The 25,423-nt window shown below is 38.1% G+C and overlaps 2 protein-coding genes across 5 annotated transcripts in view; both read left to right on the forward strand.

The window, feature by feature from the left end:
• Positions 1-11,789, forward strand: part of fbxo16 (F-box protein 16) — a 25,406-nt gene extending 13,617 nt beyond the window's left edge. For 2 of the 3 annotated variants that reach the window (XM_066676487.1, XM_066676486.1), the window contains exons 3-11: positions 783-900; positions 1,122-1,262; positions 2,033-2,068; positions 2,466-2,672; positions 4,021-4,185; positions 4,595-4,827; positions 6,639-6,744; positions 9,158-9,383; positions 10,180-11,789. In XM_066676487.1, the coding sequence (XP_066532584.1) occupies positions 1,170-1,262; positions 2,033-2,068; positions 2,466-2,672; positions 4,021-4,185; positions 4,595-4,827; positions 6,639-6,744; positions 9,158-9,383; positions 10,180-10,208 (1,095 nt within the window). In that variant the 5' untranslated portion in view covers positions 783-900; positions 1,122-1,169 and the 3' untranslated portion in view covers positions 10,209-11,789. Of the gene's footprint in view, positions 1-720; positions 901-1,121; positions 1,263-2,032; positions 2,069-2,465; positions 2,673-4,020; positions 4,186-4,594; positions 4,828-6,638; positions 6,745-9,157; positions 9,384-10,179 lie in introns of those variants that run through there. The other variant, XM_066676489.1, reaches the window with a different exon arrangement.
• A 714-nt stretch (positions 11,790-12,503) lies between these two features.
• fam49a (family with sequence similarity 49 member A) overlaps positions 12,504-25,423 on the forward strand; it is a 37,406-nt gene continuing 24,486 nt past the window's right edge. The window contains exon 1 of one of the 2 annotated variants that reach the window (XM_066677374.1): positions 12,504-12,596. The gene's annotated coding sequence lies outside the window, so the exon portion shown is untranslated. The remainder of the gene's footprint in view (positions 12,597-25,423) is intronic. The other variant, XM_066677373.1, reaches the window with a different exon arrangement.

A 25,423-nucleotide genomic window follows, 5' to 3' on the forward strand; every position in this document is an offset into this window, starting at 1 on the left:
TAGACCTTGTTTCAACCCCAGAAAAATTTCTCTGGTCATCAGTATGTGTATAATATTTAGAAAGTGTTTCCAAGAAAAATGTATATTAACTGTTTAAAAGTGGATAACATGTAATTCTACACCTTCACTTTCATTCAGTATGAGCAGATATATAAATACGCAATCTCCACCCATCCCTCTGCCATTTGACTGCGGCTCGAAAGCTCCGCCGGGATTGATTTTTTAGGTTTATGACATAAAAAGCCCTGGCAGTCTGCATTCTCTTGTTTGAGAGTATGTTTTTGGAAAGCTGTTTCGAAGTAGGATTATTTAACCACGGCGCTGACTTCTAATTAAACTCATTGTATGTTTTTTTTATTAATATGTTAAAAAAAGCATCAAATGCAAGAAACATTTGATTTTCACTTAAGGGGCTCTTTGACATGGTGAAGATCAGCTATAAATATACCTTCAGGTACAAGCTGCAGTTTATTTTTCTTCTGTTAATTACAACACATGTATTTGTAGCTTTTACCAAAATGCCAAATACACAAAGAATTGTGTGTCGTTTGGTGCTGAAGGGAGCAGCAGTGAAAAAGCAGGCAGAAGTTCGCTTTGAATAAAAAGCATTGAAGGACGCGGAGCTAAACGCTCATAGGTCAGTCTTTTGATCAGCGCGTGTTTATTGGTTGTGAGAGTTCAGAGAGGCGGGTTCATGCAGGCCATCGCTATGGGAACTCGTCAACTCGAGTACACACCACAGACATCGGTGTTACTGTTTTGTTTGTATTTACTATGATTAGGGTTGGATGGACTTCACGAGTACTGACGGCCTGTTATCTGCGGATACCTCTCGTCATCTGCAGTAAACTGGAATTGATATAAACCACTGGATATGTCTACAGCACCTTCCTAAATCTGGTGAGTGTAAACAGCACACTCCCCTGTGCTGAATGTGCTTATAGAGTACTGAATTGACACATAGAGTATTGTGCTATCTTACTGCAGTGTTCGTTTATCTGCAGATAAAATTTTGCTGTGTCACAGCCATGGTGAGACAAAGGCAATGTAGTAATATATTCTTAAATGTATATAATTATGTAAAACATATTAATGCTGTATATCAATGTTTTATGTTACAGATCCAAGTGAAGGGATACTGCCCCATTAACTGTGTAAGTGGTCAGAGAATGCCCCGCAACCTCAGAGAAACATCTGGCACCAAGATGCAGACAAAGAGGAGTGCCTGGACACCATTGAACCACCACCTGGCCAACAGCTATGTACATATGTCTTACCTTAAATTGAGCATTTCTTATGTCAAATAAAACATGTTTAACAATGTGTATATAGAAATGTCCATGATTAATTACAATAATACTATACGTGTTGGGTTACATGGTATATATAATCTCACAGCAATTCAGAACAAAATATGCCTCACAATATTAAGTTTTTCTGATAAGATGCTACTGTCAATAAGCACCAGCAGTTTCAGATTTTAAAATACTATAATGAGTTTATTTCACATACTGCAATTAATAAATCCAATAAAACAAAGGGCAACATGTAGTGTCAATGTTACAAAGCTCCAGGATGCTGGGCTTGTGGGTTTAATCCCTGTCTCACCCTCTCTGTGAGGGTTTATTGTATTCTCTCTGTGTCTGTGGGGTTTCCTCCTGGAGCTCTGGTTTCCTCCCACAGTCCATAAACACATTTGGGTAGGTGGATGGGCAATGTAAAACTGTCCCTTAGTGTGTGTCTGAGTGACTGGGTGAGTATGTGTTGTCCTGTGATGGACCCTGTCCATGGTGTGTGTGCCTTGTACCAAGGGAGACACTGTATGTTTCAGAACCACCATGAACCTGATCAGAATGAAGCACTTTCAGAAACTGAATGACTAGTGCACTCTTTGTAGTACATTTTTACAGTGATGCATATTGACATTTTGTCCCATCCTGCTGTAGTATGTTTCAGTTTAAAATGTGTGCCTGCATATTATTCAGATATTTATCAAAAGATGACATAGATTTTTCTCTGTGTACCAATCCAGGTTTTCACAGAGAGAAGGAATCTGATTGGGAAGTGGGTGAGAAAAATGTTTTCATGAATCCATGTGCTGAATATATGCTATATGTCTAAAAGTTCACACACACGCCTTATAAATAATAAATTCAGATAATTTAATGTGCACATACTGTGGACATATATGTGCAACTATGCTCACACAGCTTGTATATGCTCTTAGGAAACCATAAAATACTTTGAAGCAGTTATATTTGAGACTGCTATCACTATGCTAAATGTAAGTGTTAGCCAGAGGAGGGGTATAAAACCATCCAAAATTTAGCCCTGGAGCAGTGGTATTGCATTCACATTTACATTTTTATTGACAGTTTCATTATTCAGTCATGCCCCCTGGCTGTATGCTTCATTGTGAATTAACTGCTTTATTATCTTCTTTATTCAATCTATCTGTTCCTTAGTTTGATATGTGGACTGACAGCCAGAGGAAGCAGGTACTGCAGGACTTCTTTTCACGGTGCACTGCAGTCCAACTGAAGTCTTTCCGGCAGACTATTTGCAGTCAGGTGCCCGAGGAGGCTCTGGACTTCACTAATGTTCTCCCCAGGGTCCTTTCTCTTTACATCTTTTCATTCCTGGACCCCAGAAGCCTTTGTAGGTGTGCACAGGTAAGCAGTGATGGTCGACATACAGTGTTCAAATGCTGAATCTCATTCATGCGTATTTTGCTCAGTAAAGGTGTAGCGAAAGTTGAGCTCAGATATTTTTTGCAATGTTATTATACTGACATCTAGTGGCCTGGATGTGTCAGCGATTCTGTATGAAACCTATTGTAAACATAGACTCTCTCATGTTAGGGAACTCTGTGTCTTGTCCTGGTTGTGTTCCTACCTTGTGCCCCATGATCCTGGGTAGGTTCCACATTTGTTGGAAATGAGATACTCTTTTATCAGTTTTTACATATAAATATGTCAATCCGTGTCAGAAATTTGATAGTGGTGTGTTCAGAAGGGACTGTGTCACTCAGCTTGTCATCTATATTAACCCCTTATTTCCATAGTAAAACTTAATAAGTACTTGTTAATTTTTTTAATTAAATATTTAATCAATACATACATCTATGACACTTGGCAAAAATGGAATTACCAAATTCAGAAGAGATTTTTTCTTCATGTTAAATCAACAAATCACAGACGTGATATGAAACAATTTAGCTGAATAGCTAAATATTCTGGCTTCATAAAATATTCTTTAAACATATTACATTAAGATGTTTTAATTAATGTTATTAATTAAATGATGCTGTGTTTGTCTGGTGCTGCTCTAATGAAATAAAGCCTGAAAAAAAAAGATAATATTTCCTCTCTCAGATTTGACATGGGTTACATGTCAGATCAAGTATCTGGTGAAATGGCAATCCTTACCTCAGCAGGCAGTGCACATGTGAACATTGAAATTTTGGAGGCTTTTCTCATGCCATTGAAATAGGTTTTAAGTCATTTTTGAGAATGTCAATGCACCTTGCCAAAGAGTGGTAAAGCATTTTTTCCTGAAAAGGCACGTCAACTCAAAGACATGATTGAGGGGCAGCAGCAGGTAGTGTCGCAGTCACACAGCTCCAGGGACCTGGTAGTTGTGGGGTCGCGTCCCATGTCATTGAGGAGTTTGGCGTGTTCTCCCTGTGTCCATGTGGGTTTCCTCCAGGTGCTGTGGTTTCTTCCCACGGTCCAAAAACACACCCTGGTAGGTGGATTGGCTCAGTGAGTCCGGGCAGGCTCTGGACCCACCGCGACCCTGATCTGTAAGTGGTTACAGACAATGAATGAATGTCCATTATGAGGCTCCATCCTGCAGATCTGATCTGAAGCAGCTTGATTAAGAATATAGTTTTTCTTTAGTGAAACCCATGCCTCACAGAAATCAGGCTGATGAGGAGCAAAAAAAAAAAACTCTAGACATATAACTCAATATATATATATATATATACAGGTTAGTGATATATTTTTCCTTTTGCAGGTTAGTTGGCATTGGAAGAGTGTGGTGGAGCTGGACCAGTTGTGGATGCCAAAATGTCTGAGACTTGGTTGGTATATAACCTTCACTCCAACCCCGTTTGAACAAGGGGTGTGGAAGAGGCACTATGTAGAAACAGTGCAGGGGCTTTATATAAGCCGACCAAAGGTAAGACCTAAAAAAAAAGCAAACATACTTGGTAAAGTTAATTCAGATTAACTTGCATGGACTAACTGAAGAAAATGACATTCACTCTTCTGCAGATTTTTAAGAGGTAGTTACAGATTCTGTAATATTTGTGTCCATATTTTCTGTAGATTTAAAGCAGTTAAGAAAGATAAGAAAGACAGACAGACAGATCTATTTATATAGCACATATCATGACCAATAGTAATTCAACATGCTATACTTAAATGAAAGCAAAGTAAAACAATATAAAGAGATTAAGAGCTATGTGGTTAAGATGAAGATGAAGCGGGAAAACTGTGCACATTTTATTTTTTAACAGTTGCTTTGACATAGGGATTCAGCTGGAAGATGTTACTTGGCTAAGTCTGATTTATGTTGCATTTTCCAGAAACCTGCAAAGGAAGAGTTTATAGTACCTGAAGTAAGAATACTTGGCAGTGAGATAGAAGGGACAACAGCAGAGAAAGGCTACCAAAAACAGGGGTCCAGGCGGAGTTTAAATGGGCGTGGCTCAGTAAAAAAAGGACTTCCACCATGGAGAGACTCAGACAGACATCCAACAGACACAATACGCTTCAACTACTTAGAGAACCTTGACCCAATTGAGCATGCACAACAAGCGTAAGACTGCATCTTCAGTTACCTATCCTGACCCATTTTCTCACACACACACACACACACACACACTTACATATTAGCGCACCCTGTTCTATCCTACATACAGAACAGAATCTGTAAACCGAAACAGAATAGAAAAATTACTCCAATATGTGTAATACTGATAAATATAGAAAGTCAAGATGAGTAAAAGTCTGTCTAATATATAAAAAGGATAAAAACATGATATTTTAAATTTTACTTTTTATTTATTTGTACTTCTTTTATATATATTTATTCAGTTATTTTGTGTATACTCATTCCATCTTTGATGCCTGCAACACAGTAAGATAGGAGCAGGTTTACCACTGTATTTCAGCACCTTTAAACAATGCCTCTTTATTGTTTAAGGTCTGAAGACACCAACTGATCTAGTTTCAAAAGCTTCAGCTGTATCTTTGTACAGATATTTCATACACATTTTCAACAGGAGACAAGAAAGTTTTATTAGATTCCCTGAATCTTTTAATATTGTAACTTGTAACAAAGGTTTGTAAACAGTCATGTTTAAAACATGCATGGTTCACAAAATAGGCTGACTAAAGCAGACAGACAGGAATCAGGGACAGCGACATGAGCAGCTGCATGAGGAGCAGGCACAGGAGGAGCAGCTGAACACAGCAGGTGTACAGGGAGCAGCTCTCCAGAGCTGTAGGCATAGTTGACAGGCCAGGTACTAGCTGTGTCACATTTTAGAACTCACTGCTGGCTTGCTGGTTCTCTCCAGAGGACGAGACAGTGCTGCTGGGCTAGGCACCAGCTTCCAAGCAGTGTACAGGCATTTACTGCAGCCCTGACCAGCTCGATCCCCAATATGCTATTGTTATTCTTGAGGCAGAATGCCATATCTCCTCCACCCAAACAAGTTTCTTTGATTTGAGTCATCAGAAGCAGGCCAGTGAGTGATTGACCTCATTCTAAAAGTTCACATGCAAGTGGCCCACTTCAAGGCAGGCAACAAACACCACTTTAGGCTCCTCCAAGTGGAATGGCTACAAAGTGTTAGCACTGAAATATGAAGATAAATAAATCCCAAAAATCTCCAGTGTATCATCAAACTTGTATGGAAGGACAACCAGTGACGAGACAGGATTTGAGTATATCCTGCAAGATCTACTTGTTGTATCCAAAGTGGGCAAACTTTTCTGTAACCCTTGAGTCATTTGGCCCAGATACAAATGCAGAGTAGCTTTATTTGGGATTGGCAAATCCAAAAAGAAAATATGTGTCATTATTAGACACATAGAGTAAAAAACGGAGGGGTATATGAAGAGGAAAATCATTGTGTCCAGAGATTTTTGCAATTCTTTATGAAGAACTTTACTTTATTGTTCGGTACTGTATATCTCATACTATGTATTTTGCATTGGGATGTATATTCATATCAATCCCCCCTAGCATTTTGCAACATTCTTTTGCCCTATGCCTAATATTCCTGAATATATTATTTTGCCCATAATTATAGTCTGTTTTTGCCTGAGTTTTTATTTGTTTTCCTCTGTTCTTCATTTCTTTAGGAGCATGCTGCTGTAATATAAGATTTTTAACTTATTTTACAATGCCTTATATTATGAAAAATATTGACAAAAATATATATACATTTTGAATGCCAACCTTTTGGGTTTGAAGGTTTACTTATGGGAAACAAAGTTGATTAGGAAAACCAATAATGTTATACAAGGGCAGTGTGTGTGTGTGTTTAGGGGTTTTTCTTGTTAGGGGTGTTTCTTCCTTACTGTGAGCTGGGTTGAGCTTGTCCTTGCTATCTATTGCAGACAAGCAAGAAGCAGAAGGGCTAATCCCAACACCACAGCACAAGAAAGCACAAAGAAGAAAGCCCTGTCCGCCTCATCATATAAGCTGCGCAAGGCCAAATCTTTGGTAAGCTTTTACATTCATTATATGACTGTTCCACTGACTCTTGCTCAAATCAAACGAGAAGAGAGTGCAGAGAAGTCTTTGGAGACTATATATCTGAGAGGCATTATGCATACTTAACACATTTTACATGGGAAATAAATGTGGTACCCAGTGGGAGTGTGTTGACAGAGGCAAAATTACTAAAAAGGTTTGCCTTTGAGAAGGAGACTAACAAAATCTTGTAAAGGAATATTGCAGTATTTTTCATCCTTAAAAACTTAAAGTTTATTTTCTGCCATTGATCTTGAGGGCCATCCCACATCTATCATTAGCATTTTGTTTTTGATATTTTTTGCTAGATTATTTATTGATTGATCAACAGACACATAAGTGGTCTGCAACAACTGCTTATCCAGTTCAGGGCCGTGGTGGGTCCGGAGCCTACCCGGAATCAATGGCTATAAGGGAGGAACACACCCTGAAGGGGGCGCCAGTCCTACAGAGGGCTACACACACTCACACATTCACTCACACACTCACACACTTTTGAGTCGTCAATCCACCTACCAACATGTGTTTTTGAACCGTGGGAGGAAACCGAACCACCCGGAGGAATCCCACATGGACATAGGGAGAACACACTAAGCTCCTCACAGACAGTCACCAGGAGCGGGACTTTAACCCACAACCTCCATGTCCCTGGGGCTGTATTCAACAGACATATCTTGTGCTCTAATAAACAAACAATACTCACGCTGGACACCTTACAGTTATGTAGCACCAAACATATTCTACAGCAATGTGGAATACTTGTCCTCAATTTTCAGCTGCACATAAGTACCAGTGTAAAGCAGCATGCTACTACACATTAAATATGAAATTTAAGAATGTTAACAAAGTAAATTATAGTGTATTAATGTATTCACAACACAGCAAATGAATATATCACATAGTAGACCAAACACCTCAAAAAGACACATATTGTTGACTATTATTTATACATCAACAGTTTTTTTTTCTGTACAATATTAAATTAACCAACAGACAAATCATCAGTAAACTGATTCAAAATGAACTGTGATCAATATTAGAGGCAATATTTTATGTTCATATAAAAATATTCAGTTTCTGATGTAACAATATTTAAATATTCCAGTCAAAATATTTTAAACTAGTTAACATGTCCATAAGGTGTTTTTCTATGGTAGAAGACATAATATGAGCATTTACTACCAACGTATCATATTGAGACACTATTAGACAAGTGAATATAGACAAACCTGTGGAACTTAACGTGAACCTACGAACTCTAGCATTATCATAGCTAAATTGTGTGACATATCAATGAAAACACAAAGAACAGACTGGATCATTATCAGCTAATACTCAACATTTAGGTGCTTGCATAGGACAGCGAGACATTTTACTGAGAAATCACTGTTACAGGTGAGTTCTTACTGTTTTTTTCTATGGTTTTATTGATCGGTCATTCCTTCAATGGTTCTTCTTCACATTAAAGAACATTAAACTGATTATACTGACACTTAGGGATCTGGAAGTATTAGAGATTCTGTATTAAACCAGTTTTTAACCATGGCCCAATTAGGTAGCCACTTCTATGGAGCAAAAACAGTTCATTCAGGGATTTCATCAATTTCATCCTTTATTTCATGTAAGCCTCATTTTTTTTTACAATGTAAAACACATTAAAATTCTTGCCTGTGGTAAGTGACTTTGGGTTACAAGTTTGGCAGATTACAGATTGAAAAGCATTTAAATATTTGTTTAACACCACAGTTTCTAATGAGCAGCACTTTCCTCATTCATGTTCTACAAGCGCTTATCCAGTTCAGGGTCGCGGTGGGTCTGGAGCCTATCCAGAATAATTGGGTGCAAGGCAGGAACACACCCTGGAGGGGGCGCCAGTCCTTCGCAGGACAACACACACACACTTACATTCACTCAAACCTATAGACACTTTTGAGTTGTTTTTGGACCATGGGAGGAAACCACATCACCCAGAGGAAATCAACATAGACACAGGTAGAACACACCAAACTCCTCACAGACAGTCACCCGGAGTGGGACTCCAACCTACAAACTCCACGTCCCTGGAGCTGTGTGACTGTGACACTACCTGCTGAACCTCTGTGCCACCCATACTTTCCTCATTAACTCAGAAAGTCTTTAACATGATTCAGATTATCGCAGCAATTAGCAGGGCTTTGTCTATCTAGCCATAGTGGTTATCACCAAGTAGGGGCAAAAAAAAACAGTGAGAATCAGTGAGTAAACAACCCCAAAACACCGGAAAGCCACTTGCCTTGTAAAGCATGAAGCAGGTAAGATTGTGATTAGAAGTTTGTGAGAGATCAGGAATGGCAAATCCTAAGTTGGACAAAACTGAAGCATTTAATGTTGTGTCCCTTCTCAGATGTGTTTGTCTCTGGAGAGAGGGGCTGATGGGAAGAGAAAGCAGAACAGGCCGCAGTGGGCCACACAAAGCTTGTCGGCTCTTTCAGTCAATAACAACCTGGAAAAGAGGCTAGATTCTGGTCAGTGGAATGCTGGGATACGGCCAGGTCCGGTGAGACCTCCAGTCCCTAAAATGAGTCGGGAGGGGCTCAGAGTGTCTCAGAGATCCCACCGGAGCACACCAAGTAAGACCATCACTATGTTTATCCACCCATATATATGGTCATATTTAATATGTACAACCTCTAACTTAAATTATATTCTTTATATTAAAAAAAATAAAATAAAAATGTTGTAATGCTAAAAGAACGAAGAGGTTCTTTAATGATGATTAATATAGCAGATGAATAATTTTGTTATTTTGTTTTTCAGTATTTCTCATAGATGTTAGCTAGAGTTGTTTAAAGCCCACAACATTGTGGAGCAGCAGAACTGGGTTCTCAGGTGTGATTTAGCGCTGTTCAGATCCTTGAATGAGTTGGAGTACTTTTTGAGATCCAGAAATATTTATCATTACCAACATCATGTTCCAACATCACGTTTTAAGGCCTGCCGTAAGAGTAGGAGCCTTTGTGTCTGTGTGTGGTTTCTTCCAACTGCTAAACCATGCTGGTATGTAGATTGGCTATTCAAAAGTGTCCATAGGTCTGTGTGGTGATGCGTGATGGTCTGGTTCCCTGGTGTGTTCCTGCTTACACCTAATGACTGGGTAGATTCTGGATGCACGCTGACCCTAAAAAGATTAAAGCAGTAACATAAATGAATAAATGAGTGTAATGTACTATAATCACAAAAAAAATATGCTGTGTTCTTTCAGTTCTGTCCTGGTGATATCTGATTGTATTTATTTGCAAAACTGGCTATGAATGTTAGAATGTGTAAGAATATTTGTTGTCATGAAATTATATAGAGGAGTGAATGTGAGAGGTGTGTGTGTGTTTACATTACAGGCTCAAATAACACTGTCATTTTGTCCTGCAGCAGTGGCTCTCTTTGAAGCACAGACATGAGACTCCAGCCTCGGAGGAACAATGATTCTTGCTGCCATCTGCTGGACAACAGTATAATATGTATTTGAATACACTTATCTCAAGACAATCTCAAGATTGGAAAGTACTGATTTAATTACATACAGTCATATGCAGAGGTTTAAACACCTCAAGTTAAATGACACATTTTGCTGATTTTCTAAGTATAATTTAGTTAGCACATTTTCTATAGAGAACACCAAGTGGCTGAGTTTAACTAGACATTTTTCCAGTGATGCTTTTTTATGTTAAGTCTTCAGCCATTTTAATGAAACCTTTTGCATTGAGGGGAGTCAGATATTTGTACTAAACACATGGGAGTAACTTTGCTTTGAAATGTGCTGGAGACAAATCTGCAGTGGGTATTGCATTCACTTCAACTGCCCCTTAAATTTGTGTTCCCTTTAATCAAGTGCTCGAGCACGCAAATTCACTGATGAGAAATCAGTGCTGGCAATGAAAGGAAGAGGTTCAAGTTTTATGGCTGCATTTATCAAGCCTAAACTGGTTCATTCAGAGACTGCAAAACAATTAGCTTCTTCATCTCATGTGAGCTACACATTATTGAACATGTGTAAAAATAATAAATAATCACTTATTTAAATATTATTTGTTACAGTTGGTCATAAGTAAGACTTGCTGCTCATTTGAAGTTTTAGAAAAATTACAATATAAAAGATGCAGTCTTATTTCCTATATGTTAAATTAAGCACATTAAAAAAATTGCACGGCACGCTTTTGTTTTCCCTGTGCTGAGGTAAAGAAAAGAATACATTAAGAAACAAATAAGAAACAAATGCAGCTCTTTATACTTTTCTTTATATAATATATTATTCTTTATATAAGTTTAATCCTTTCAGTAGGCCCCTAGTTGCAACAATTTGTACAATATTGTGTTCTCTGTGGAAAATGTATTAACTCTTTTTTACTTGACTGTATCTCACTTTACATATCACTGGAGCATAAGCTCGAGCATAACTGTGCATGTAACCCAGAGAAAAGTTGCATTCATAATTTATATCATGGTCTAAAGGCCGAGAGAGAGAGAGAGAGAGAGAGAGAGAGAGAGAGAGAGAGAGAGATGGAGAGAGATGGAGAGAGTGTGTGAGAGAGATGTACCTACTACTATTTATTTTATTTTTTGTTTAAGATAATGCTGTATGATACTACGCAAATAATGTCATGTGTTTCCTGTATTTTTGTCATTATTACTGATGGACTATTGATGTTGTTTAACAGAATTTACATGGACATTTAAAATTACATTCTATGGCCACTAGATTTCACTGTTCTACCACTGTTATCATGTTCCCAAAATACACTAATTACCCCTAATATGCTCACTAAATATATCTGAATGGAAAAGATTTTAACTTTTATTTTCAGCATTGTTTGACCCCTATGCTTTCTTCAATATAGTAATTAAGGAGATTAATAAAGGTCCAATATTATGGGGAAAAAGGATATTCCTTTTTTTTATATATAATAATGATTAATGTAGCATATAAACATCATTACATTTGTAAAATGAATTGTTCACTCCCCAGTCTAAATGTGGAAATTGAGCTGTAAAAACTGTCAAATTTTGTGACTCCTTCAAGTCTTCAGAAACAAATTGCAAGAGTAATGTATGAAATGGGTCTTTTAAAAGTAATAATGTGAAATTATTGGAACGTAACACAAAACGTTAATTTGTAAAATTATCTCCAATAGTTCATTTTTTTTCTTTGTAAAATCATGACTCCTGATTTTATAATTGAAACACCCTATTATATATTCACTCTAATAGTATATTTTATCATATCGTTTAATTTGGATTTTGGTATATTAAAGGTTATTCACATTATGGCCTCTGTCCTCCCATTAGAAGAGTTTAGCTGAATGTCAATTTTTAGTAGGACGCCATTTGGGATGTGGCCGATAGGGCTTTTATTTTGAAAAATTTAACCGCGCCTCGGCCATGCGTGTGACGTAGGGTGGCAGGGTTTGACGGTTTGATCTCAAATCACAAAATCTGCACTTCACCTCTGCTTCGCCACTCGAGAAAACTAGCCTTGATTGAATGACCAACATATCTCATGTTTAAAAGCAACTGTTTTTATTTTGAAACGTTATAACTGTAAAACACTACTGAAATATTGATACCAATTTGGTGGCATTTAGTTATACACATTTAACACACCGTTAATTTGAGACCTCACCTAGCAGTGCTTAGGGGCCTCGGGGGAAAGTGTTATAGTGGATAATTGGGACACAGCCAGGCCTCATAGAAATTAGTTGAGCGCTCTGTGTACGAGAGAAGGTGGAGTAACCAGTCAGAACAGCAGCAGGAGATTTCTGTGACAAGAGCTACACTTAGGGAAAATACTGGTAAGTCTCTGGCGTTGAAGCTTCTTTAAAAGTTTTTAAAGTTCATCCTTGGTCTCAGTGAGAAAAAAAGACAGATTTAAAAAGAGTTTATGCTCAATATTAAATTAGTTATTAGTTAGTTGTGTCTAACGGCAGAGCCCGTGGCAGCCTGACCTACCACTGGAGAGCCGAGATTGGTTTTTGCTTATTACACTTCTCTGTTCCACCTTAAATGAGGGTCAGACACCACACTGGAGCTTGGCGGCATTTAAGGTAGAACGGAAAATCGTCATGTGTGTCGAAAAGTTTTGAATATGCAGAATTTAGCGAGAGGTTTTCCTCACATAAAAAAAGTATTTTCAAAATTTACTCAAAGCGGGAAGAACTCATTTGAGAGATTTGTCAGCAAGGGCAGTGCAATATGAAATACCTCTCAGCTCATCGCTAAAATTCCTAATAAAAACTAATATATGTTCATTTAAAATTGCATATTTAAATGCTATTTCCAATAAAAAAAACTCTAATGCTTTAAAAGTTGTTTAAATGTAACTCTAGAACACTACTTTCAGTATGCTTGGATCTATTATTCCCTGCCTGTTATCTCCAGGTTTATAGATAATATAAACCCTGGTTTTCTGAATGGATTCATCTGAGTCATGGGAACACTGCCGTTTCAATTCGGAAATGCTCTACCGTGGTGTTGACTTTTTTTGAGCTACATCTCTTAGGGTATAAAAAACATCACAGGTGTGTCAACAAAATTAAAATTGGATCTTCAGAGAAGTGGATCTTTTAAATGTAATTTTTTTACATATCAGTAAATATATAATGACATAAACTCCTAGGAATGTGTTGACTTTGTGACAAAACAAAAACAAGGCTGTTTTGCAGTGTGGATTTCATACGGCTATGGGCTCTATCGGTGTTAAGTTCTGGTAAATAAATGAGAGCAATTCAGGTTTCCACAATAGAGACCCTTAATTATTTCTTATTGTTTAGTAAAATATACATGATCACGTTTTTGGTTTTTACACTTTAGTCCTTGATGATTAATTATAATAGTGTTGGGTTAAAAATTTCAATATAACCTCTTTCTGGTTTATAATGTGTTCACTTTATCACTTAATTCAACCAAAATGGATGGATATTAGGATCGTATTTTCCTTAAAATAATCTACATTTACTTGCACGTTTAAGTGGCAATTTTTATGTTTTTAAGTGTCAGTTATGTTTTTCTCTCTCGTATAAAGAGCTGTGAACCCAGTAATGGATACCATGTCAGACACAAGTTACTCTCCCGTAAGATACAAATATTGTAAATGTACACTAAGAGGATCACAGTTTGAGTCTTTGAGGTCCAACAATGTCCCTTAAATGAATTTTAAAGTTTACACTGCATCCTCTTTGCATGAAGGAAAGCTGTGTATCTGTGTCTTTTCATAGGTTTGTTTAAAAAACTGAAATGAAGTGTCTGGAGTCACAGCAGTGTGTATGGAGTCAGTGAAACAGGAATATGGGGCAGATATATTCCCTATCTAACCTTGAGGGTACCATCACAGTGATGGCGAGTGGGCCCTGAGAGTGTAGTTCTGTCACATTACTTAGATGTTTGTCTTCCTGCTTTCTTTCAGTGGACTTCTCTGGCCCATCAGAGATTTTCCAGATTTATTATTGTTATCCCAGACCTTTTGTGGATGGCTGCCTGCAGTCAGACATACATCGACAGCTGCATTGCTCAGGCCAGTGGTGGCTGGGCCTCTCTGGGTGTGTGTTTGCACCATCTCGCAGAGAATCCGAAACGCAGAGGATCTGATTACAGGCCTGTTTGGCCAGTCAGCGTCTCCATCGCGGCGGAAAATTTTTCATTGTTGGCAGAGTTGTGAACACACTCCATCAAGTTTAGGTAGCCATCCACCTCCATGACCAAACAAAGTCTTAGAGGGTCCTTTTAAATCCAAGTCTAAAGTGGATGGAAGGCTCCATTTCACCCTCTTTAATTACACAGACTATAAAAATGTCATTACATATTGTGAAACGACTGACCGGAACATCAGGGATATTGAAAGAGGAGTGTAAAAGAGGCTCTGTTGAAGCGCTCAGTGTTCTCCAGCTTTGACTAATTGATTAATGTAAGTCGCTGTGTTAGGCTTTCATGGACAGCTCATGGCGTGCTGAGTGTGGTGGTGGTGGCGGAGGTGGTGGGTGGGAAATACAGAGAGAAAGAGAGTGCAAGAGGAGGTTGTAGTGGCTGAGTCTTGGCAGTGTGTAAACTGTATTGTGTGCTATCCAAAAAGCCTTCACTGGCTCCTCCAGCTGGCAGCAAGGCATGTGTAAAATCGTTTGTTAATCCACTGAGGTCCTGCGTTCAGCATGGTGCATCTGTAGCAGAGAAAACAGGATGCTGTTGAGGTTGAGTTCTGGTTGTCTGAAGCCACCTTAGACAACACTGGGCAGCAGACTGTGAGGTGAAATCAGATTAAGACTATTTTTTTGTCCTAGTTGTTTAGATTTTTGTGCATGGTTACTTTGTTGTTTGGTATTAAGGTTGTTTCTCTTGGGTCCTTCAAGATCATTCATTGTCAGCTTTTTTTTGTTGGATTGGTTGGTTGATTTAAAGTACCATCTTGTTTTCAAATTGTTGGTACATAGAGAATTTTAAATGACAAGCTCACATAAAGAAATATCTGCCATCTCCTGTCCCCTAAAAAAAAAAAAAAGAAAAAAAAAAGTAGCAAATCAGAATTGGTGCTGTGTAACCACATGACATCTTTTAATTATGCGCTTCCTAATTTTTTAGCCTCAACTGATAAACCTGCTCTCAGTGAAGTATAGGGATATGGGGCATTAAACAAATCAGAATTTCACAGATTGGGTTTCAAATCAGAATTTTTTTTTTATTTATGCCGCCTTAATGTGCCACAGATCTGATTTTCTTACTGAAAAATATTTTTATTAATTTCAAGGACACACTGTTTCAACAAAATAAGTGTTATATTAATTATATTAAATTAAATGTATTTAATATATACCATAGCTCCTTCCATGATGTGCTCATGCCTTGCGCCCAGTGATTCCGTGTTGGCTCCAGACCCACCATGACCCTCAACTGGATATGTGGTTTCAGACAGTGAATGAATTAATGAATAGTATATACAATACTAAATATTTCTAACATAATACAATGATTTACTGTACATCTGATATTTTGTAACCAAACCACCTCCATAAGACTGAAGTGACCCTTTGTGTTTTTCTTTTTTTGTTTTTTTTTGAGCACATTCCTCTGCCTCCAAGCCACTTTGCACCATACTTCACTGTGCCTAAACAACTCATGTAAAAAAACATATGCCACATTACAGCTAACTGCATGATGTCATTGCGCAAACAAGTCAGCATATCACTATTATCAAGATATATTTTTTTTATTGTTTTAAATACGATCACGATATTACTGTGAATGATACGATATGGCACAGCCCTACACCGAACATTAGAAAAGGAGCTGTGCAGGTTGTAGTTTTTTTATAAATGGGTTTGTGTTGGACATATTGTGCAGCCACTGGCGGTCCAAAGTGGTGGGTTTTTTTTTTTTTTTTGGGAGTTGTCTATATTAAACTCCTAAATTATCTTATCCACCTGCTTCTGCGGTTTCCATATTTCTGCAGTGATCACTGATGCAGTTTTCTGGGCATTTATACTGTCTTCATTTTCCTCTGGGTTAGCCATAACTCAGTGGAGAGTAATTTTCTCCTGCTCCACCACAGCTTTAGCTGGTGTTTCTCATGAGAATCAGTCAAAGTGCCTTCAGGGACTGATGCCACTGAAGAGACAGCAATGATATCCCACTTACTATTTTACTGCAAGTACATAACAAAATGACTGAATGAATGATAACTTATCAATTAGGGCTTTATAAGTGATCTTATTGGAATCATATTAATATTAGCTTTAAAAAAAATAATAAAAAATTAGACACAAATTTGGTGCAGTCGTTTGATGATATATATGTTGTATTCCAGAAGAGCAGATGGTTTATTTAATTTTAATAAATTACCTGACAGAAATGAACATTATCTTCTACTATAAAGGTAATAAAGGTGGATTTGGAGTCAAATGTGTTTAATAAATGCAACTCCACTGGAATACATGGGTCCTTGACCATTGAAGAACAGTAAGACAGGGGATGCAGAGCAGCAGGTAGACCACACTCTGTAATTTTAGAACTACAAAGTGCACCTGTATGGTCAGTGGGACTGATAAAGTGAACAATGAGTGTAGATACAAGTAGGGTATTTTAAAGTTGTAGCATTAGTTGAGTTTTGCTTGGCCTACAGTTATCATATGGTTTCCTCTCCATATTTGATACATTGTGATGCATTGTGGCAGTATGGTCTTGTTGTTTAAAAAATAAAGCAACACTTCAACTAATCCTTTTTTGTTTTTAAGGGAAATATCAGCTTTTAAGCTCCTTTTTGGCAATAGATCTAAGTCAATGTGTGGTGGAAATTGGAGAATAAGATTAACAAGGAATTTGCCACACAGAGTTGGTCTTACAGAGATGAAATTACATAGGCTCAGTGCGCAGTTGACTGAAGTCAAAGCTTTTAAAGCAAAGCCCCCACATAATTAGATAAAAAAAAGCAGGATTTGGCCATATGTTGGCACTTTCGGATTTCTTTTGAGGTTTGTCACTAAACAGACTAAAGCAGGTTATAATAATGGTATTTTCACTATTAGTAATCAGCTAAATTAAAAGGCCTTGAGTTTCTAGGGATGACATTTTCATCTAATCTATGGCTGAATGATTTGCGGAAAATATTGAATTGTGATTTTCTTTTCCTGTATCAAGAATGCAGTTAAAAGGAACACTAGGTAAGGTTTGGGTTTTTGCTCCTGGGTAGGGCTGGGCCATTAATCACATAAATCGACATTCAGAACTTATAATTGACATAATTTTGTCTATATCTATTATATCAATTATTTTAATTCTGTTATGTCCACACTGTGTGTTCATTTAATGTCCTTAAAACCATGCTACCAAGCTGTAGTCACGTGATTCTGCCTCTATCTGCCACATGGAAGCAACCTAAACGCCGAGGCCAACCAAGTGATCCGAGCAGCTTGTACCAAAGAAAAATAAAACATCTGTGGTTCGGAAGTGCTGTGTTTTGACTATAATTAAGACGACAGCGCTCAATAAACAAGAGAGGAACAAGCCACCAGCAACGTTAGAAAAATATCCCATATTTAATACTGGAGCATATTTATAGTACAAGCCTCGTCATTGAATTATGGGGGGCAAAAATACAAAAGCAAAATAATCGTTCATTAATCATAATCGTGGTAACATGTACATTTAGTTGAGATGTTGATTTGCACTAAGATCGCCCAGCACTACTCCTGGGGTTACTCTAGTAGTTAACTTTTACAGCATTGGAACGAAAAGAAATAGGGAAGGGGAGGGTGTGCTTTTCTACCCTCCTCAAAGTTACCTAGTGCAGTTTCTGCAGTGCTGAGCCCAGTGGATAAAGTCAGTTAAGACACTGTTCTTGTTAATGTAGAGCAGAATAGAAAATTGCACTCTGATATAAAAAGAGATAATCTTCCAACCTACTGAGAATGAGTGTTAAAGCTAGTTTTGAATAACATTAATAACTCCTGGGGATTCCACATATTCTGAGAACTTTGTAATGGGAACTGATTTTTTAAATTGTGGAAGTGAATACTGAGTGGTATGTTATAATATTGCATATGCGTACAACACAGTATGGAAAAAAATGATGTTTTTTGTTTCTCATCACTTCCTGTTCTGGTTTCACTTTTCCAGTTAACATCCTGTGTATCAGCGAGAGGGCTTCAGGCTGAGTTTATGGGGTTAGTCAAAAAGGAAGTACATTATGTGAAATGCAAAATGTTGATGTTGAAGTATAAGTGCATTGTGAAATGTGAGGATCTGTTATCAGCTCCAGAATTTGTCATCAGTAGGAATCTATTAATGGATCAGCACTTGATGGAGGGTGGGGGGAATCTACTTCTGCTTCTTATTGCTTGAGTGAAGGGGCAGTATTCTTTCTCACATGCCTGCAGACAGCTTACTGTAAACCACAGTGTTCCCAGACCTGAATGCCCTGCTGGCACGATCTACAACTGCAACCTTGGCCCTTGAGCCAACTGGATCTTCTCATTGCTGGTGCCCTTTCGTTGATTTCAGCAGCTGATGGAACACTAAGACGTATGATGTTTTTGTCCATGGAAACAGTCTGTGAAATTAAGGAGCTTAATACATGAACGTACAGCATTTGTTTCTAAAAATGAAGGTTAATAACTGGTATGGATGAATATGGCGATGTGGCACATGGAAATGAATGGTGCTCTAGTGTGCGTTTGTTACGGCTACAGAGAGGTTCTCGATTAAACCTCTCAATCTCCCTTTTCTTCTCAATGACACTCTTGTTTAGTTTTATGTAACTTGGCCCTTGTTTTTCTGTTTATTTGTTTCTTCATGTTTATTTGGGCAAAAAGATTAGCCACATACCGAACACTTCTTTTCAATTACGTCATGGCGTACCTTTGTAGTTGAGGGACTGAATGACCCAAAAATTGTGTTTTTTTTTTTTTTTCTTCCTTAAGGAACTTTTAGAAGTATACACTGAAGGAGCTCTGAATAATCATACATTTAGCAGGACATAATCTTAGGTTCTTGTTCTTATGTGCAACAGGGTCTAGAAGCACGAGACTACATTTTTAGATGTGAAGCACCTCAAAGGACTGGTTTGTGTTTAGCTCACTCGCTCATTCACTCATTACGTTTATATATTTCTTAACAAGGGGCATTAATTCTCACATACTCACTCCTTTAGGAAATGCTCCACAAGGGGCTGCTATTCAATGCTTCACATCAGTGACACTGTGGCTTTTTTTAATTTAAACCTCTGAATACCTGGCAAAGATTTAATGTTTTTACTATGGAAAAAAATATTTATGAAAAGTATAGAAGCAGTTTCACTAGTTGATTCCTGGTTCCCCATTTTTAAGTTTATATATTTACAAATTTCTGATTTCATGGCTTTTGCACCCTACAGGAAATGTGTTTTTTTTTTTTTAAAGAGATCAATTTTAGGGGTTGACTTCTTACTGAATTTTCAGCGATCAAGTTTAAAGGATGTCCACACATTCTAAATGTTTCATACCAGTTAAAGAATATACCAAGAACCAATATTCAATCTTTATTTTTGAGACTGTGTATCTTGATACAAGTCCGAGACAGAATAATGGAGCTCAGCTGAAGCTGTTAGCCCACTGATCTCACTAAATTTCTTGTGTTTTTCAGAGGAGCACAGAGGCAGCAGTCTATTAGAGCCTGATATTGTGGCCAGTTTAACAGTGATGTCTCAGAGTGGGCTTGCAGATCAGTGAAGACCCTCTGTCTTCTTCTAGACTCCCGAGACACGGCCCTTTTGTATCCCGTCGCTTTTGAGATTCGGAGTTCGCAGCACAGAAGTGTCCTTTCAGACTAGTTGCAGGCTGTAGGAAGAATTATACGCCTCAGACTCCTACACGTTTTTACGACCAGCCTTGGAGACCACCCTTTGAATACCAACCCCCCATTCTGTTAACTCACCAAAGCTTTTTCTGAAGGTACTGAGCGCTCTTAAAGACGTTTATTTAAAAAACCAAAAGCACTAAAAAGCAGGTTGGGGTTATTAAGTTGAACCTTCAGTGTTCTGATGGATGCGAAGGAAGGCTAAGAAGACTCCCAATAGATTGCTTCCTAACTTTCCTGGAGACCAATGGCTCACAGATGTGTGAATAAGCTCTGTATATGAGGCCTGTTGTTCAGGGTGTGTGGGTCTGTCGCAGCTTAGAGCTGTGTTGAAGAGCATGATGTGGCGGAAGAAGCAAGGCAGCCATTGTGGTGTAGGCCTTGGTGCCCCTTGTGCAGCCCACCTCCGCTGCCCTTATAAGGGCAAAATTTAGCCAGCCTCCCTAAAGCCCAGCTCAGCCCTCTGTCACATTTGCTGAAGCCTGAGGGAGACCCAGTTCTATTAACCCAATTTTAGTTTTGTTTTTCACCTCAGTCAAAACAGAGAGGTCTTTAAAAATGGATATGTGAAGCCATGATGTTTTGCCCTGCAGAGCTGCAGTGGTTATGCATAGGGTGGAGCAACTTGCGCCTTGCTTGAACTGTTAGGATTTTTTTTATACATGGCTCAAGAACAAATGCATGTTGTGCCTTTCAGTTTACAGCTTAAAGGACTGCGTGGTAATCTGTCAGTGATGGTTGTTTAGCTTGGTTTACACTCCTAAGAGAACTGGACAGCTTTTCCAAAGCAAACCAAAGCTCCAGTTCCCTATGGCCCAGGCTGTGACCCTTGTAGTTGAACCTGCAATCAAATATTTGAACCCTCATCTTGTATATGGCGTCTTCTGGTTGGTATGTCAGTGTGAATTCCTTTCAGTATATACCACTAAATGTGTAAATGTTGTTTAAAGCCCCAGCATGAAACACACTCTTAAAACAACATCCAAGTGAGGAGGATAATCCACCAGTGAGCTAGTCTTAAAGTGACAGTTATTTAAGCAAAAAGTCACCAGTGGCCATGTGTTACTGCAATTTTATCAAGGGGAATGGTATTTTTGGTACAACACAAAACTGATTGCCTACAACTCCCTTTGCTTTTATAAAACAAATGGTGGTCAATATAAAATATTGTAAAATACGTCAAAGTATTCAGGTGTGTGTGTGTGTGTATATATAAGTAAGTAAGTACTGTTGCTAAGCAACATGGGTGCAAATGTTTAACTATATTAATGTGGCATAGCCACTGAAACAAGATCTGTGTGTATTTTTAAAATGTATTTATTTATTTTTGAGTTGAGTAGAAAAGATTTTGTTCACTTTATCAAGTAACTCTGAAGGAGAATTTGTAGGAAGAAGCCAAACTTAGCCATTTTGTCCCGATAAAAATGTTTAGGAAAACTGTAATAAAAAACGACTGAAGTTTAAACAGTGGCCTGTTTAATATGGAATTCTGATGTTGTGACATGGCCTTAGGTGTGTGTATGTCCTGTGGCTCAGCCAGTCAGATTTTAGGATTGGAACTCTCCATAGAAACCCTTTTCCAGAAGTTAACACATCGCTTTGTTGTTTATTTAACATAAATAAATAAATCAGAATCAAGAACCACAGCAACGTACAACCCCAACTCTCCCTGTTCACAACAGCCATTTAGAGCGCCTGTTCCTTTAAATTAGAATGAGCCACTGCTTACCTCACCTCCAAGCGTGTGGCAGGCAGAAGCAAGCAAACAGAAGCTCTGTGCGAGATGCTCAAATGAGAGTTCAATACTATTTGAGTATCATCCATTTTATGTCAAAAAGGAGGTAAATCAGCATAGCTTGTTGAACCGTTGGCAGCCCACAAAAAAAAAAAAAAAAAAAACTGATTGGCATGAATTATTTCACAATCTGTGAGTTTGTAGGAGTTCCAGATCCCCAAGTGTATGTGCACAAGCACTGTTTTTTTTTTTTTTATTATTATTATTTATTTATTATTTTAACATTATATCCCTTTTTTAATGTTTGGGAAAAGCATCAAGGGTCGGTAAGTCCTATGGATATGCCAAGCATTTTTGTCTCTGTCTGATTTTATTCTGCCTAACTCCTTGGCAGAGTTGTAAGAGAGGTGTCTCTTTTTTGTTGTGTGCGGGAGCACGCATGTGTGGAGATGTTTTGAATTCTTCTGTACTTGAGGACATTCCCAGAAGTGCTCTTCTTGGGTCTACTTCCGCAAGCAGTCACTGAGAACGACACAGCCTTTTGTTTGAGATGCAGAATGCTTTTCTATGCACTGAAGGCTTGTTTTATGACATGTTGTAGCCTAATGATTATTTTCAACTTGCTCTATATGGGCCGGACTTTTTAGATAACCACATGCTCAAAATTCCTTTTGAAATAAAGGCTATCAATAGGGAGTTTGTCTCCTGAAATACAAGCTTCAAATTTCTTGGAAAAAACTTTACACTAGATGTTGTAATATTGCCTTGGGGATTTGATTATATTCAGCTATTTCAAAAATACTGGATGGAGCTCTGTCACTCCAGAGAATGTTGTTACCTTGCTGCATATTCATCTATTGGCAATGCTTTTCTCTGGACATTATACATACTGTGTGCACACAGGTGAACAAGTGTTTCATCAGTGGGTACATTTTTAAATAGCTAATCTAAAAATAGTTTAGATCTAGGGGATGTAAGTTTTTGGATGCAAAAACTGTTAAACGGTAAATAAAATGTCATATAAAATACAGTGTGTGTTAGCCTGCAAGGATTTCCTTTTTTTTATTACAAAGTTATAAGTTGAAAGTTTATGCAGCTTTTGGATTTATAAATCAGAGTGTCTGAACCCCACTTTCATCAAATTAACAAATTCCTCAGTGCCTAATGCTCCCAGCTGTGCTGAGTCATGCAGCAGCGTTATTGTTACATGATATGATGGCCATTGCCAAGGTGGAGTTTAGTCGCCAGCTTATGAGATCAATAGAAAGTGCATCAACAAACAATGGACTCTCCTCCTCTGCATTTCGCCAAATCTTGACATGTCAGAATTACGCCTAACAGTGGGGAGAGAAGACAGATTTTTTTAACCCCCCTTCTACACCCCACGAAGAGGCCTGGTGTAGACACAGGGACAGGAAATTGATGTTTTTCCTCTCTCCCACTGTTATTGGTTTGGTGTTTAATGAGAATTGTATAGTATTCTTAGTTGAATCAGTCAAACTCTGAGCATATCTCTGGGTGTAAAGTCTAGAGAATCTGTCATGTTGTAAATAATATGGTGGATATCAAAATAATTAACAGGTTAATTAAAATAGTTAAACACCTCTAAACAAATAACTGCCCAAACTTTAACTATTTTTCCTTTTACATGCATTAGACATTATATCTACACCATTTAAATTACATGTAGATTCTGTGTAGAACTGTATTTCTTTAGGTTCTATGATATTAATTGCAAAATGTACAGCTCCGTTTACTAGCAACATTTATTCCAAATTCTAAATAAAAATATTGTATTTTAGAGTATCTTTTTTTATTTTTAAAGGAAGTTACTAATGCTCCAAATAACAAAACAGATACAAATTTTAAACCATAAATAATGCAAAGAAAACAACCTCATTTTCATTTATAAACAACACAGTACTAATACTTCAACTTAGGGTCCAGAAATCAATATTTGTTGGAATAACCCTGATTTTTTGATCACAGATTTTATGTCTTTTCATGCTTTCCACCCTTTCCACCTGTCTTTCAAATTGCTTTTGGGTAAATTTATGCCACTCCTGGCACAGTAATTCCAGGAGCTCAGCTTTGTTTGATGGCTTGTGATTAAGAAGAAGATGGATAATCACATTCCAGAGGTTTTCACTGGGGCTCAGGTCTGGAGATTGGGCTGACCATGATTGGGGCTTGATCTGGCGGTCCCTCATCCACACTTTTCTCCAACAGGACAATGTTCCATGTCACACAGCCAGGTCAATCAGAGTTGGGGAACATTGTCAGAGCAGAAGGAAGCAAGCTTTCGTCCAGCACAGCTTTGTAAGTGGCTTGATTCATGTGTCCTTCACAAAGACAAATCTGCCTGAATCCAGCCTTGCTGAAACACCCCCAGATCATCACCCATCCTGCACCTAATTTCACAGTGGGTGCGAGGCACTCTGGCTTGTAGGCCTCTCCAGGTCTCCGTCTAATCATTACATGACCATGTGTTGGACAAAGCTGAAAATTGAACTCATCAGAGAAAATGACCTTAGTCCAGACCTTTATAGTCTTTTGCAAACTTCAGTCTGGCTCTTCTTTGCTTCTCATTGATAAAGGGCTTTTTTTCCCCCTAGCTTTGCACATCTACAGCCCTGCCTCCAGAAGCCTGTTTCGAACCTTTTCGAAACCACCCCAGCTGCCGTTTGTCATTATTTTTGTAGGTCACTTGACGTCATCTTATGATTAAGACATTCAAATGAGGTGGCGGTCATCACGCTCAGTGGACTTTCAGCCTCTGCCAGTCTGTAGCTTTGTTGTTCCATGTGTTTGCTGCTTGACCTTATTCTTATGAACTGCAGTTTTTAAAATTTTCAAGATGCAAGCAACCTGACACTCACTGTATCCCTCTGCCAGTAAAGCTACAATTGTACCCATCTTTTCCTCATTAAGAACATTTCTTTTCAATGCTTTTGGCATCATCTGTAGTTGTATTTTGACTACATTTTTTGGGGGAAGTACTAGCACTGCTTTTCCCATCCACCTGGTTCTATAACAAGTGAATAGTGATGACAGCAGCAGTGGTTTTTTATGCTGTTGCTCATTAGAATAGGATAGGAAAAGTGATCACATAATCTGCATATCAAAGTAGAATGATGTGTGTCTGTGAAGGTATTCAACAAACACTTGAATGGAATTGCTGCTGTACATGTGGAGATACTAATTAAAAAAAACAAACTGGAGTGGTCCCTTTTTTCCCACACGTGTGTGTGTGTGTATTCAGTAAATATATTTAAGTTGGTTTAGCACCACAAAAGAGATTGAGAGCTGCTGTAAAACAGTTTTTCCAATGATTCTTCACAATATGCAAGAACCAATACACTGACACACAATGGCCTAGAGATCCAGTAAAAAATATTTTAAACATGGCCACCCTCGTTGGGGCACCTGCTCTGTGGCCTACGGAATGTTCAGTCTTGGTGATTTGGGGTTTTGGGATTAAAAAATAAATAATACTCATCGCTGCTTTAAAGTAATACATTTAGGAAGCACTTATCTTTGTTCTAGCCATTTCAGGCAATATTTACTGAG

The sequence above is a fragment of the Hoplias malabaricus genome, chromosome 7, assembly GCF_029633855.1.
Source record: "Hoplias malabaricus isolate fHopMal1 chromosome 7, fHopMal1.hap1, whole genome shotgun sequence".
Lineage (NCBI taxonomy): Eukaryota > Metazoa > Chordata > Actinopteri > Characiformes > Erythrinidae > Hoplias > Hoplias malabaricus.